At 32.5% G+C, this 14,517-nt stretch overlaps 1 protein-coding gene across 1 annotated transcript; it reads right to left on the bottom strand.

The window, feature by feature from the left end:
* Positions 1-32: 32 nt before the first annotated feature.
* LOC127738088 (cell division control protein 42 homolog) lies at positions 33-14,505 on the bottom strand. The gene is made up of 4 exons (XM_052249190.1): positions 14,245-14,505; positions 13,340-13,398; positions 5,116-5,319; positions 33-3,272 (listed from the first exon to the last, which is right to left on the bottom strand). The coding sequence occupies exons 1-4, from the start codon at positions 14,387-14,389 to the stop codon at positions 3,075-3,077; spliced, it is 606 nt and encodes a 201-aa protein (XP_052105150.1). The 5' UTR covers positions 14,390-14,505; the 3' UTR covers positions 33-3,074.
* Positions 14,506-14,517: the final 12 nt, after the last annotated feature.

Raw genomic sequence — 14,517 nt, 5'->3', positions numbered from 1 at the left:
GACAGACAGACAGACAGACAGACAGACAGACAGACAGACAGAATATTTTATTATAGTGTCACATACCAATACAGAACAATATCATACATTATAATATAAGTATAGAAATACAAAAAAAAATTTCAATCGAAGTTAAAATATCGGTATCCAGCCACAACTGACTTATGAGACACTTCCGCTTAAAGACTTATTCTAACATTCATTAAAAATGAATAAATAAAACTTTTACAATAAAAGAATAAACTATATACAATATTTTCTGCGATTAAACATAAAATATAAAGATTTTGCTAAAAAGGGTTGTATACAGTCATGTGACATCAGAAAAATAAATTTGTCATCATGATTAAAATCGTTAAAATTTGGGTTAATTGCACTTGCTTTCAAAAATAGACCATATCGCAGATCTGAATAAAATTCACAATGCATTAAAAAATGTTTTTCGTCTTCTACACATTCAACTGTACAATATTTACATTTTCGGTCATTAAGAATAGTTTTTGGCTTGGTGTAACGACCTGTTTCTATTGCTAAAGGTAGACACCCACCTCTAAAATTAGATAAAATACGTCTATGTTGTCTATCATTTACATTTTTATGCCCCCGCCGTAGCGGTGGGGGCATTAAGTTTTACCCTTGTTTATATATGAACTTGTTTCTAATTCATTTTTATACAGTCTATAGGTACGTAACTTGTTTCCATTTGGTTCATTTCTATCTTGATACAATTTTTCAACCCATTCTTGTTTTTCAATTTCACACAATTTTGTTTTAATATCATAAATTTTATGTCTGTTGGAATATTGACTATCAATAATATCATGTATGCCAAGTTTATGTGCTATTTCATAACATCTCTTGCCCCACGATCGAGAAATATTCACTCCCCACATATGGACCTTGTGTGTTATTCTATAGTCATACGTATATCGCACTCTCAAAAATAGACGATACATATCTAAAAGTTCGGCTGATTATGTTGTTTTATAACCCATATAATTTAACATACTAGACTTTTGGTTTTTTTCTCGCATAGCTAGGCCATTTTGGTTTTGATCTCTAAAAAATGTTATGTATTTTGCCAACTACGTATTTGTCTTGAGCGAACTAGTGAAAAGTTATTACAGTTAGCATCTATCGTGTTCATTGAAATCGACAATAGAATGATATCGTTTATAAATACTACTTTGTACTACTGCTGGTTGGTCCCCGAGGAAACAAGTTGCCAGTAGCCAGTGCTTCGCGGTAAATTCTACAGTTTTCAAGGCAGTAATGTGTTAAACTTAACAAAATGATGTTTATAGATGCATAACAAGAAACTGGAAATATGAATATTTTGACACAGTTCGTTTTCACATTTATAAGTGTAATTATTCAATAATGTTTAATTTATTATTGAGCTGCCTAAGGTGGTGAAGGGTCGATTATTGTCTAAAATCTATGGCATTGAAAAATCTTCAACAACATGACAATTAAACAACTTTCTGTCACGTGATCATGAGTGAGAATGTGAGAAATGTAAAACATTAAATAAATATATGATAATTTTTCCTGTGTAGACATACTGTTCTTCAATCACACACAACTATATGTATAGAAGTCTTTAAACCATGAACATTGAATAGATTTGAGGCAATAGCAGGGGCGGATCCAGCCATTTATAAAAGGGGGGATCCTAACCCAGGATAAAGGGGGGGGGGGGGGGGGGGTTCCAACTATATGTCCCCATTCAAATGCATTGATCGTCACAAAAAAGGAAGGGTTCCAACCCCCGAAACCCCACCCCCGGATCCGCCACTGAATAGAAGTTTACTGATGCTCAAATCCATTAAGAAGTTAAGAAGATATAAATAAGGTAAAAAGGAAAAACCGAGGAAATCATATAAAATCCCGAAGGAGTGAAAACGGATAAAAAAAAGTCATTAAAGAAACCTTACTTATAATTTTGTACGCTAAACGCGCGTTTCGTATATAAAACTCATCAGTGACGATCGAATAACAAAAGTTAAAAGGGCCAAAACAGAAGTACGAATTTGAAGTGCACTGAAGATCCAAAATTCCAAAAGGTTTTAACGTGGGTGGTAAGTACCCGACGAGTCACGTGTCATTGCAACAGACAAGTAAGTCATACATACAAAATGCTCTTTAAAACCCAATTACCTTCTGGAGCTCATCAGGAAGCACGTACCTCATATTATAAAATATGGAACAAAGTCTTCTTTTTTATTTACATATCATTATTTGGTATCATAAGATTCTGCCTTTATTTTTGTTAGTTGGCTAATTGGCTGATTGATGACACGAATTAATGCTAAATACCACTAAAAAATCCATTGATATTATTCACATTACAGACTGACCTAAAGGGAAATGACTGAAAAGTAAGGTTTTGTAGGAACAATCTTTGTCAGATATACCAAAAAATATTCACTGAAATGTAACAACCTCATCGAGTTAAAAACTTCAAAATATTTAGATACAAAAAAAAACCACCCGAGACTGTAAGACATCTTCATCTCAATTATAATTTTATGACTCAAAATGCACTGTGTACGTAAGAGTGCATTATTGCATCAAATAAATTAATTTACATCCATCGTTAATATATCATTTACGTTTGATCAGATCAAGGGTTATAATAGTATAAAAATCCTTTGGTCAGATAGAAAAATGAATTAATGTTATAATTTCTTCGAATTACATTTATTTATAAAACAAATGTATATTGAAATGAAGTACATTACATACATATTAAATACATTGATTTTTTTACAAAACAAATAAAAAAAAAAACATCGCACAAACTGAATTATTTACAACTAATTATAAAACATTTCAAAGTTTTTGACAAATTATTTATATAACAAATATCACATGTCCTCTTATCTAATATCATTATTATGCATGTCGAATAATTAAAAAAAAAACATAGCTTTCAGGATACAATAAAACATGTTCACGTGCTTGTGTCTTTAATTTTTGTTTCATAACAAATATCTTTTTAGCTAGTATGTCTGTGCATTATCAAAACAAAGCATCTGAATGAACTGGAAAGGCTAAAAACATATTGTGTATCAGAGTAATTTACAACATTTACATGTGCTCTTCTGCTTTTTGTCTACTGGAGACCTGTTGACAGTAACAACTATTTCTTTTACAAGTTCGTAAACACCATCTTCTGATAAAGCAGACACCTCTATATAACTTTCAGCATTTGTTCTCACTGCCACATCAGAAGCTAGCGCAGGAGAGACTTTTATATTTGATTTCACCTAAAGAAGAAAATTTTATAAAAGGGAGGAAAAGATACCAATAAGGCAATAAATGTCATAAATGGAAGATAAACCGAGAACGCCATGTCTGAGAGAGAGAATATAAAAAAGTCCACTAAACACTACACAGATAAGCAAAGATTGAACAGCACTAACTCCTCTCAGTTAATTTGGAAGGATTAGCTCCTGCTCCACTGGTGCAACCACCGTGTTGCTTCTGATTAAACGTTGATGTAACATAACCGATCATTAGGTATCACAATATTGGTTTAGCAGCATCTGTTAAGTTGTCCGTTACAATTGTAAATCCTATAGTCAATCGTATGCGGTGAAGTCATTAAAGAGGAATAGAAAACGGGTTTTTTGAACACCATAGCAACATAATTCATGTCGTTAGAGCAATTCAAATCATGATGTCATACATGAAAAATTTGGATAGATAAATCCAGCTTAAGGGACTCTTTGTTAGATAGCTTCCACTTAAACAAAAACCATTTATTAAGGATATCATGATAGTAAACGCAAACTCTTGAATATCGTATCTACTTAGTGACATATACCCGATATGCGGGTGGTACTGGAATGTCGCTACATAACTACACATGATCACACATACTTATATATAAATATTATCAACTTGACTGGACTTCCCCGTCCGACACTAAAACTGATGCGTAAGAAGGACCTAAGAAGGGCGTCTGTTTTTCTGTGCTGGCATGGGTTTATAAATACGCAGCTACTTTCCATCGGAAAGGGAAGTAAATAAAATAATTTATATTTTGTAGGCTCTGCAAATTATAGGCAACAGTAGATGACCAATGTTCAAATCGCATAAATCCAATACGAAGAAAATATTCAAGTTAAGGCAGAAAGTCGGTTGACTGGGATGTCGCTGGAAAAAGAGGTATGATTGATAAGGACAGCAATATACTTTGCAACAAGCCGTGTCTGCGGACGAACATGGTAGGTTGTTGGGAGGGTTCTTAAACGTACAGAAAACGCGACACATTCCGTACAAGAGCCGAACACATTCTGATCAGTCTTGGCTGCCCACGGTGTATTTATACATCCCGCACAGCCAAACTGACACTTGTTGCGTACTCTCAGAAATAGACCTAATTTATATGCATAAAGTACCCCGTTAAATTACACACAAGTTAATAGCGGGGTTTTGTAATTAATAAGGTTACTTGATAATGATAAATTATACAGTATAGATTCTTTCAGGAATTTTTCTAATAATGTGAACTTTATTAATAAAAAAGCCAGTTTCCTCACAAGTGAAAAATGTTACATCCATTAATCAAAAGATCGTGGTCTATTTGAACAGCGCAACAACTAAAATGAGAGTTTTTATTTTATTTTGGAGTATAGCTAATGCACATGTCAAAGAGTGGGTTTTTAATATATTCACTTCAATATTTGTCTAAAAAACTCGATGGGTGGTGTTTCTAAAACTAAAATAAAAAGGATTTTACCAACTACGAAAACGGATTTCAGCCTAAAATTGCTATTTTCAAAAAGTAAGGACAACGAGATAGACTAAGTTCAGATATTTATCAAACGTTGATTAAATTTGTCTCATTTTATTCCCCGTCATATCCATTTGGAGCATTCCGTTTGGCATTTTTCGTTAGATCATTAGAGAAGCAGATTCTACCACTTAACCCTGTTGACTACTAGATAGTTAAATTTTCGTATTATGTAATGCTCGGTAAGCCTCGCGTTTGTAAAAAGTTTCAAGTTTAACTATCGCGAGAAGGTATTAATATCGTAATCAACAGGGAGGTGTGGTAGAATCTTAAATTATTTATTTATACGAGCTATTTAGAGATTTATTTACCTGTATATCTGGTGTTTCAAATCTTTTGTCAATCTGTGTTCCGACTAAGATAAATGGTGTGGTTGGTTGATGCATGCGTATTTCTGGGATCCATCTCTCCTCAATATGTTCTAAACTTTGTTCATTTTGTACAGAAAAACATACCAGAAACAAATCACATTTAGAATATGACAGAACTCTGAGCTTACTTGAACTTACGTCGTCCTGGAAAACAAGTAAGTTTTAGGTTATATTGTGTATTTTTTTTTTATCTTGGTATGAATAAATGGAAATTTGAGTTTCAGTGAAACGAAACCCAAGCAAGACTTGAAGTTAAAACTAGAAAAGACATAGCGCCCACACGATATATAAAGTTATAACAGATAAGTTGTGAAAAAACTGTCATTGACAGAGACTATGAACACTTTATCTTTAGATTTTTTTTCATTGAATGTCGAAAAACCCCCCAAAAACAGATTATTCATGAAGTAAAAGAATAATAAAAGAAATGAGAATGTTACATGTGTGAGAAACTTAAAAATAACAAAAACATCAAAAACTACTGATATATATATATGAACATTTACATATAGTCCGAGATTGCTCTGATATCTGACGGCTTTTTTAGGATTGGCTGGGGCCGGGGAGAGCGCAGTCAATATAAAACATGGAAACTGCCGACCCAGACTTTGGGTGGTAAGTTTCTGTCTTGAAATTGTAATAGACCCATTTTCATTTACATAAATCATACACAATATTAATTGGTGTGGGCAGATGTAGCATTCGACTTTGGAATTTCCAGAATGGCCACCTTTACCATGGAAACAGTAAAAATGTGAAAAGTTAAAAAAAAAATGCTCCAAACGTCCTGAGAATTTACAAATAGATATCAGTCCGGGATGCGGTTCGATAAAATTGCTCCCCTTGTTTATTTCGCTCTCCTGTCAAATCATGTAATTTCGCTACCTCCAATGGTAGACGCGACTACGATGGGTGTCGTCAGGACAGGTACGATTAAAGGAATCAGTTAGGAATTAGACGATCCTCATTGGTATAGGTGAGTTGTTTAATAGTTGTTGCTTTAGGATAAATGCATGTTTTAGATTAATTCATAATCAGGAATAGCTGGAAGGGAAAGAAACGTGTTGCTACGAGAACCCGGAAACCGATGGTAGAAATTTTGTAAAAAATCTAGAGACGATCGTTCTGAGTGTGCCACCTACACATTCAAACATGTACACAACCACAGTATCCCCTATCTATCTAATGTGTTTTCATAATTATGTGATATAGAGCAAAAAAAGGTAGCAGTTTTTTGTGTCTTGTTGTTAAGCATTTCCAGGGGAGATAATGTTATTTTTACGGGTGTGTTTGATAGGTTTGTTACACTGTAACATTATATAATACACACTCATAAAGTTGCTAGAAAGCGCCTCTCACACACAATTAACTCAATTTCAATTATTCTATTTACTGGGTTATTGTAGTCCTATAATATATAACCCCTCTGAGGTTCATATCATTTACTAGTACATTCAGCGTTTTTTATCTGATTTTTTTTACCATCAATGTTGAATCGTTCAACATTGATAGTAAAAAAAATCCGATAAAAACGTTGAATGTACTAGTAAATTATATGAACCTCAGAGGTCTTATACTATAGGACTATATATAAGACTTCGGAGGTTCATATCATTTACATTCAACGTTTTAAATTTTTGTCGGATTTTTTTTACTTTCAATGTTGCACGGTTCATAGTAAAAAAAAAATCCGATAAAAATGTTGAATGTAAATGATATGAACCTCCGAAGACTTATATTCAACATTGATAGTAAAAAAAAATCCGATAAAAACATTGAATGTAAATGATATGAAATTCAACATTGATAGTAAAAAAAAATCCGATAAAAACGTTGAATGTAAATGATATGAACCTCCGAATTCTTATATTCCTGCGGAAATAATATTCCAGAACATTTTTTCCTTTTGGAACTTATATTATAAAGGAACTTCTATTCCGTGACAATAGGACTACTGGTTATTGGTTCTTTATCCTAACTAAATGTTTTTGTGGTGTATATTACAAAAAAAGGGGAGGGGGGTGCTTTAAAAACACCGGAATACCTTAACAATCCTACAATACCAGTTTACAGAATAAGAGAGATATTTCGTATTCTAAACCTACCATTTCTCACATATTTGTTAGATATGTTGAAAATATAGCCAAATGTTAAATACGTATATCCATCCCCTCTTTTTCAATTCATTAGTTAAACAGACAGCTCGAAAGAATAGGCAATAACCGAACATTGATAATTTAGCTAACAATGAATTCAGTACATTTTTCCAACAAGTAAAGACCAAAGGAAACATTTGATATGATTTGAAAACATGGTCAATTAAGTAGGATCTTGTGGTTTCGTAGACATTAATGATAATTCAACATTTTCTTTTTATATTTTTCTTTATTTCATATACTAGTATATATCATAACATGTATATACTTTGTGATGCATCTGATGTATAAATCCAGTGGCAGATCCGGGGAAGAGTCCTGTGTTTGTAAGCGTACTTTCATTCCGCAGTGTATTTATTCCGGGTAACTGTTTTTCACTAGAGAATATTGGATGTAAATAGTGTGAAAGCGTCGATCTTGATATCGTTGTTTTGTTTATATTAAACCGGTTTATTGTTTACATAAATAAATGGGTTAAAATTAAAACGATATTCAAGGAACCAGTTTAATTAATCTGAGTCAATCTAGTAAATAATATTGATGATGATGAGGAGGATGTTTTTTATAACTCAAAATACTGTATCAATGATCAGGCCATTGAACTTGATATAAACCAAATTTAAAGAGCAGATTTGTTCTTACATAAAGTTTCAATTATCGAAGCATCCTTTGATATTGAAAAGGAAGATATGATTTTATATCCAAGTCGACCGAAAAGCAAATACACAGAAAAACTTCGGCAATCCAATAAATATAAATATTATAATTAGTGACAATTTAAAAGCTATGATTTTATAGATTTGCATAGAAAAATTATTTAAATCTTATTCGTTGATAAGCATTAATGTGTTATCGTGTGTTCAAATGAGTACTAATCGCTTCAGCAATTAATGTATGGATCTAAAGCACTAGTTTAATTAAACCCGGTATAAAATAACTAGTGCAATCATTCCGGTACAAAATCACTAGTGTAATCATTCCTTGTTTAAAAACACCAGTGTGAACATTCCTTAGATGAAAACTCTCCACTTTTTACATAAATCAACTATGCAAGTTTCAAATACACTAAAAACTATAAAGCCACATTTTATATATATTTCCCCTTCAAAAAAACCTTTTAAGAACCTTATAATGACTGGTGGATGTTTTACACTGGACCCAGATAGAAAAACCTAGTGAATTTTCGTTGGTGGATAAAAATCACTGGGGATTTTCTTCCTCCGGATAAACTACACTGGCGGAATCAAACCACTGTTACATGTTCAGATCACGGTTTGTATGGGGAACATGTGGTTGGAACCCCCGCTTTAATTGCTTGTTTGAATTTTTTTTTGCAGTATCGAAAAGGATGATAGACAGTAGTTTTATCAAGAAGTTATGGAGATTGTTCCCGAATAGATTCCTTAACATCACAGTGTATAAGAGAATCATGGGCCTCGTCTAGTGCAAGCAACTGACATGCCCTACCTGTTACGCTGAAATCATGTTTATTATTGTATATTTACCTCATGTTACACATATATGTGTCTGAGCGTTGCTTTACAATAAATCTTAAATCTTAAAAAAAAAAAAAAAAAAAATATCTTAGAAAAGCCCCCACTTTGAAAGCACGTATAAATGTTGTGTGGAAGTTCTGCTATACATCTGACAGTCAGATGTCTTGGAATTATTCTGAAGTACATATGCCGACCGAAGGCATGGAACAGAGGGGAGAGGTTTTAAAGTGATGCTAATCTGAGATTCCAACTTGAACTATAGAAAGCAATATATAAATTTATGTAGGAGAAATAATCTATATGAATAAAATTATAGGAACTGTCTTTTTTTTTCCATACAGAATTTGTCAAATTTATCCATAACAGAAGGGATGTTAATGTATCTTTCATATATTTGTAATACTGATGGTAATTCAGATGGACAGTTGTTTTTCTTCTGCTTCATATATTTATTAACACAAGCTATATTTTTGTGATATAATTTCTGAGATGATATAGCAGTGCCATTGGTTTCCCCTCTCTCTTTGTTCAAAGAACTTGATCATCTGAACTCTTTTTTTTAGATTGGAGTTCTGTTCAAGAACAATTAAAAGAACATATGCTTAATTTTCGTTATCTTTTTAAGACCAGCATCATGATCAAAATAAATTTTAAATAAAACAGGCTGTACATTCTATAAAATCTGCCAGTCAACCGGAAATGTTACCACACAAAAAAGGTCTTCAGTATATTCATTTTTAAACTTACAAAATATGTCGAAGGTTTTAGCATCCCCAACAATTACCATGTGACTTGAATTTTTGATTTGTCAATATCAAGCAAATTGTGGATATTTTCCAAAACATGATAATAGTTTCCGTTTTTATTATTAACAACAAAGGACTTACTCTTGTATAAAACTGTAACAGATTATCAAAGACTGTCTACAAGTACAATTTTAATCCAAGCCGCTGTTCTTTTAAGCACCGTATTAGCGACGGCTTGGTTGATTGTAAGGGTTGGGTGCAGAGACTGAAATATTTGTCTTTAAATAATCAGACTTGAGACAATAACATGGAGGTAAGTATGTGTAAGGACAAAGTTTTCAAGGTTGGTTTGAACAGTGCGAAGGTTGTCTTGGAATGTAGAAAAAAGATAATGAAAGTCTTTGTGCTGGTTATTTACATAAGTGAACGACCATTTAACTTCAAAAGGTGAAAAAGGGGGAGGGGTAAGATTTATTCCAAAAAAAATATCGTCTGATCCCCAATTCGATGGAAAAAATATTGTTGTCAGGCAAAATTTATAACCAAAAAAATATTATGAATTCTGATTTCCCCATACCTTATAGTGTTAAATTTTGAAAAAAAATTGATTGATGGAGGCGAAAAAAACGTTCGAGCTCAGACAAGAAAACCATACCCCCCTTTGAAGTTAAATGGTTACTTCCTTGTTGAGAGATTGTTTCCTGGCTTGCTTTGATAGAGCATTGTTGCATGTTTCACAGATGTTGCTTTCTTTTGATAATTAAAGATATTCTTCCTCTTGATTGCAAACAAATAATTAGTATAACGTCAAAGTCGGTAATTTGACGAAGATCGCGTTTGCGGGCGATTTTCTCGGACCAATGTGGCATACTACATGTTATTGACAAGAAATGTATCGTGTCCCGCGATCGTTTACAACGCGATTCGCAAAGAAAAACTTTGGTGGGATTAGTTGGCGACTCAATAATATGTTCCTCCATAACTTCCAAAAACCTTTGACATATAAAGTATTTCAAGGTTATGTTGTCCGATGTTTACACATTACTGATGGATGTCTGTTTTTTTTTGGTCTCTTACATGGTGGCTTTCCTGAAATAATTTCGCCATTTTTATATTGCATACATTGCAGATACAATCATCCGACCGTATGTTAAACATACTGTTAGACCAAATTGAAGATAATCTGAGAGTTTGCATGAGTTATGGTAACACCGCCAATAATTGGTTGACTAACATTTCACGCACAGTAGGCATTTGTGTTTAGATTTGAAGTTCATCATACTTTGGGTTAATACGTAAAAGATTTTTGTTGACTACTTCATGAAACACAAATGCAATTTCAAGACTTAATTTTTAAATTATCCTTAAAATAATCTTTTCAAAAACAATACTAATTATGGGGCACTAGTAGCGACATTGTTAGCTCTAAATAGGACCCCAAAAGTTTGAACAAGAATGAAAACACGCTAGAGTAATATATACGTATGTGTAGTACATGAAATATGAAGACACTCGTGTACTACTAGAGTTGTAATAGTGAGCATGTATAAGAAAAACTGAAATTATAGCGAGCCACCGTATAAGGTAAAAACTAATATTAGTGAGTCTTTATGCAAAGAACTTTAATATTCTTGAATCTGTTTCTGAGTTGTGAAGAACTAACATACAACTAACAGTAGGACAATTATTTAAGTAAAATACTATAAAACAATCGAGTCCTTATGCGAAGAAATATAATAAAATTAAGTCTAATGTAAAACAGTTAACTAAGTCAAAATCTCGTATGCACGACTCTTAATGTCTAACAAATTTTCGACTGTGGGTAAAATATCAAGAAAAGAAAAAAAATTAAATAATATTAAATTAAATCTTATGAATAATATTAGCGATCAAAGAAAAAATATCACATTATGTCGACGGACAATTGTAAGATGCTATAAGATCGAATAAAAATGTATCGAAAATATAACACAAAAGAAATCGATAAAACAACTGCAATCCCAACCTAAGATGCAAACACATCAAAAGAAAAAAAAATCACACCATGTCGGCGGGCAACTGTCGACTTATAAAACGTTGTACGATCGAAACATATGACAAAAAAAACCCCAACTGCAATCAACAAATAAGACGCAAAGAGTCACAAGAAATAACAAGATAACGCTATTGGCGACTTGTCAATACTGTATGGTCGAACACAAACATAGCCAAAACATGACACCAAAGAAATAAGACGCTAACTAAATTACAAGATCAATACAAGATGTAAAAAAAAATAATTCCGAAAGTACAATTGTTTAACACAAACAAGAGGAATACAACGATATAAATCTATGCTACCCCAAAAACTCAACTTGACAATGGTCAACCAATCTGGGTTACCGCATAACTAAGGTGTAACAAAATGTGTAACAAAACTTTTTAAATAATACAGAAATTATGACTGTCGGAGTAATTGTTATTGTTTAAGAAAAACAACATGTCAAACATGCAAATATTATTTTTAAATAATAGTTTTAATCACTAAAAAGTCATGTGATGTTACATATATAGGACGGGGTGTGTTCGATGCGTTAATCAATGAGGAAAACCCCGCCATATAACACCCAACTTTGAAATTGCATACAAATGTCAAATTTAGGTGTGCCACTTTGGGAATGGTCTTAACCGATTGATAATTCATTTCTCAATATTCGTAATTTTCCCCAGATTTTTTCTATGTCGGGCAAAAAAAAGTAGCAGTTTATAAGTAGACCCCCTAATTGACGTAACAACTTGACTTATGGTCGTTTTAAAAACGATTGTTTGCAAGTTGCATTGTTAACAGTTGTACAATATGAAAATTTATTAACGTGAATGCAAATATTCATAATGTTTTTACGGAAAGTAACTTTTGTGTCATCTTGACAACCGTACACAAAGTTCATTTCACTTTTCTACCTTCTAAACACAAGAGTTCGAATTCTTTTGTTCTATTTAAACCGCATACCGGACTGATATGTTGTAATGTATTTATGTGCATTCACTGTTTAAAAGTTTTAAAAACTAATGTGGACCACTGTGTGAAGTTGTGCAAGAGACATTGTAATGGTTCATAATGGCCACCGTTACCATGGATACAGCAAATATGTAAAAAAAAATCAAAATTCTAAATATTTTGTCAAAGAGCCAACCTATTGAAACTTTATGCAAATGTTGCCAGTGGTGCCCTGAGGTAACACGATCAAGTACATAACGCCAACATTGTATCGGTAACCCTCGGTACATGGTAAATCTAAATTTAATGCATCAATGTATGTATAACTTTCGCTATGTACAGAAACTGTTATGTGACAAAAAAATAGAGGGTATCTATGGACTTCTAAAGTCCCTCATTCGTGACCATCAGAGCGAATGGCGCTCAATTTTTCTTCACGAGTCCTTTCCCTGTTAGATCGCACTTTATGTGTCATTTACTAATATTTTGACATTCTGAAATTCAAATTCAAATTTCCATTTGTTCAATACAAGCAACATTATTATAAATGGCAAAACTCTAAACTTGACTGCAGTTAAGTTCAAAGTATCCGAAAATTGAAAAAAGAGAAAACTAATAAACACTTATGAAATTAAAATCAAAACTTTATTTTCCCATAAAAATTCACTCTAACATAAACAAAAGCTGACGTTAATTTATGAAACTGAGAATCACTCATACCTTTTATGGAAAGGTTAAACTTGTAAAATACATTATATTTCATCATAATCCGGAAAGAGGAAAACTTACCCGACCGGAAGTATCAAATAAGCTGAGGTGATATGGTACATTATCAACAAATATTGTTGCTGAAATAGAGAAAGAAAATAAAATTTTCTTACAAAAAAAAATGTCTGTTTGAACGCATGTGTATGGATACTCATTTTACACCTTGTATGATCTATCTATATACCTGTTTGTGTATAGGAAGTGTTTAAATATAGTAATTCGGCCTTAATTAGGCGAGGGATTTTTTGTAAGAAAGTTCATATTTGCAAATATCAAGATAATGTATTTTAAAAGATTTGTAATTGGCCCTTTTTGACACCATATGAATATACAAAATTATGATCTTGAACGAAAACTATATATTCCTTGTTACAAATCTTACACTGAATACACAATATGCTTTGTATGTGTGTTTTTGCTTGTATATATTTATTTCCTTTCTTTCTAAATAAAAAAGGGTTTCCTTTTTCTTTACCTCATATCTATAGTTCCATAGTAACAGATCATATTACTTCCATATGTTTATTTGATTTATTGGAATGACATTATATGAAATCAGCTAATGAATGAAAGGTTCTACTAGTGGAAGACACGGGTGGGAAAATTAAGAAGATATCTGAATTGAAAAGACTTTTTTGTCATTTACTTTTGAATAAAAGATAGATATTGAATTTATAGTGTATATACTGACCTACATTTATGTTACAATTTTTAGAGCCCCACAAGGTGGACCTTTGAGCAGTAAAATTAGATATAGTCATATTCCGTAGCCTCCTTATTTGAACAAAAAACGGCGATGGGGGATATACGTTCATGGAACCAAAGATCAATCATTGATGAGACAGAGATTGGAATTTTGAAAACTAAATTTTCTTATTTGCTCCGCGATTTCCGCACTATCATATATATCTATACTATTACTTTACCAGCATAATTGTCGAACATAGTAGGTACATATTCCGCTCTGAACTCCTTAGATGTTATCCTGGAAGCAAGAACAGTTTTGCCACATTCACTGTCTCCAACTAATACACATTTTAAACTAAGTTTACCGAGCAATTCATACTTCATGGCGCAGATGTCTCACTTTTTATCGTAACATTTGTCGATATATATGTAGTATTGTGATTAAGGATATTAGAATGTAGATAATGTATGAATTGTGTATCGGAAAAACAGGAAAGAAATGAAAAATTCAC

This window comes from Mytilus californianus, unplaced genomic scaffold (assembly GCF_021869535.1).
Source record: "Mytilus californianus isolate M0D057914Y unplaced genomic scaffold, xbMytCali1.0.p SCAF_4, whole genome shotgun sequence".
Taxonomy (NCBI): domain Eukaryota; kingdom Metazoa; phylum Mollusca; class Bivalvia; order Mytilida; family Mytilidae; genus Mytilus; species Mytilus californianus.
Note: the sequence above shows the minus strand (reverse complement) of the source record. Positions and strands in the feature narration are given on the sequence as shown.

Bases quoted from the DNA above. Each gene is read 5' to 3' on its own strand.
- LOC127738088 (XM_052249190.1), bottom strand. From the start codon at position 14,389: ATGAAGTATGAATTGCTCGGTAAACTTAGTTTAAAATGTGTATTAGTT. The intron at 5,320-13,339 runs GTAAGTTTTCCT...CTTGTTTTCCAG, and splicing joins TATTTGATACTTCCGGTCGG to GACGACGTAAGTTCAAGTAA. The intron at 3,273-5,115 runs GTAAATAAATCT...TTTCTTCTTTAG, and splicing joins TTGAAACACCAGATATACAG to GTGAAATCAAATATAAAAGT.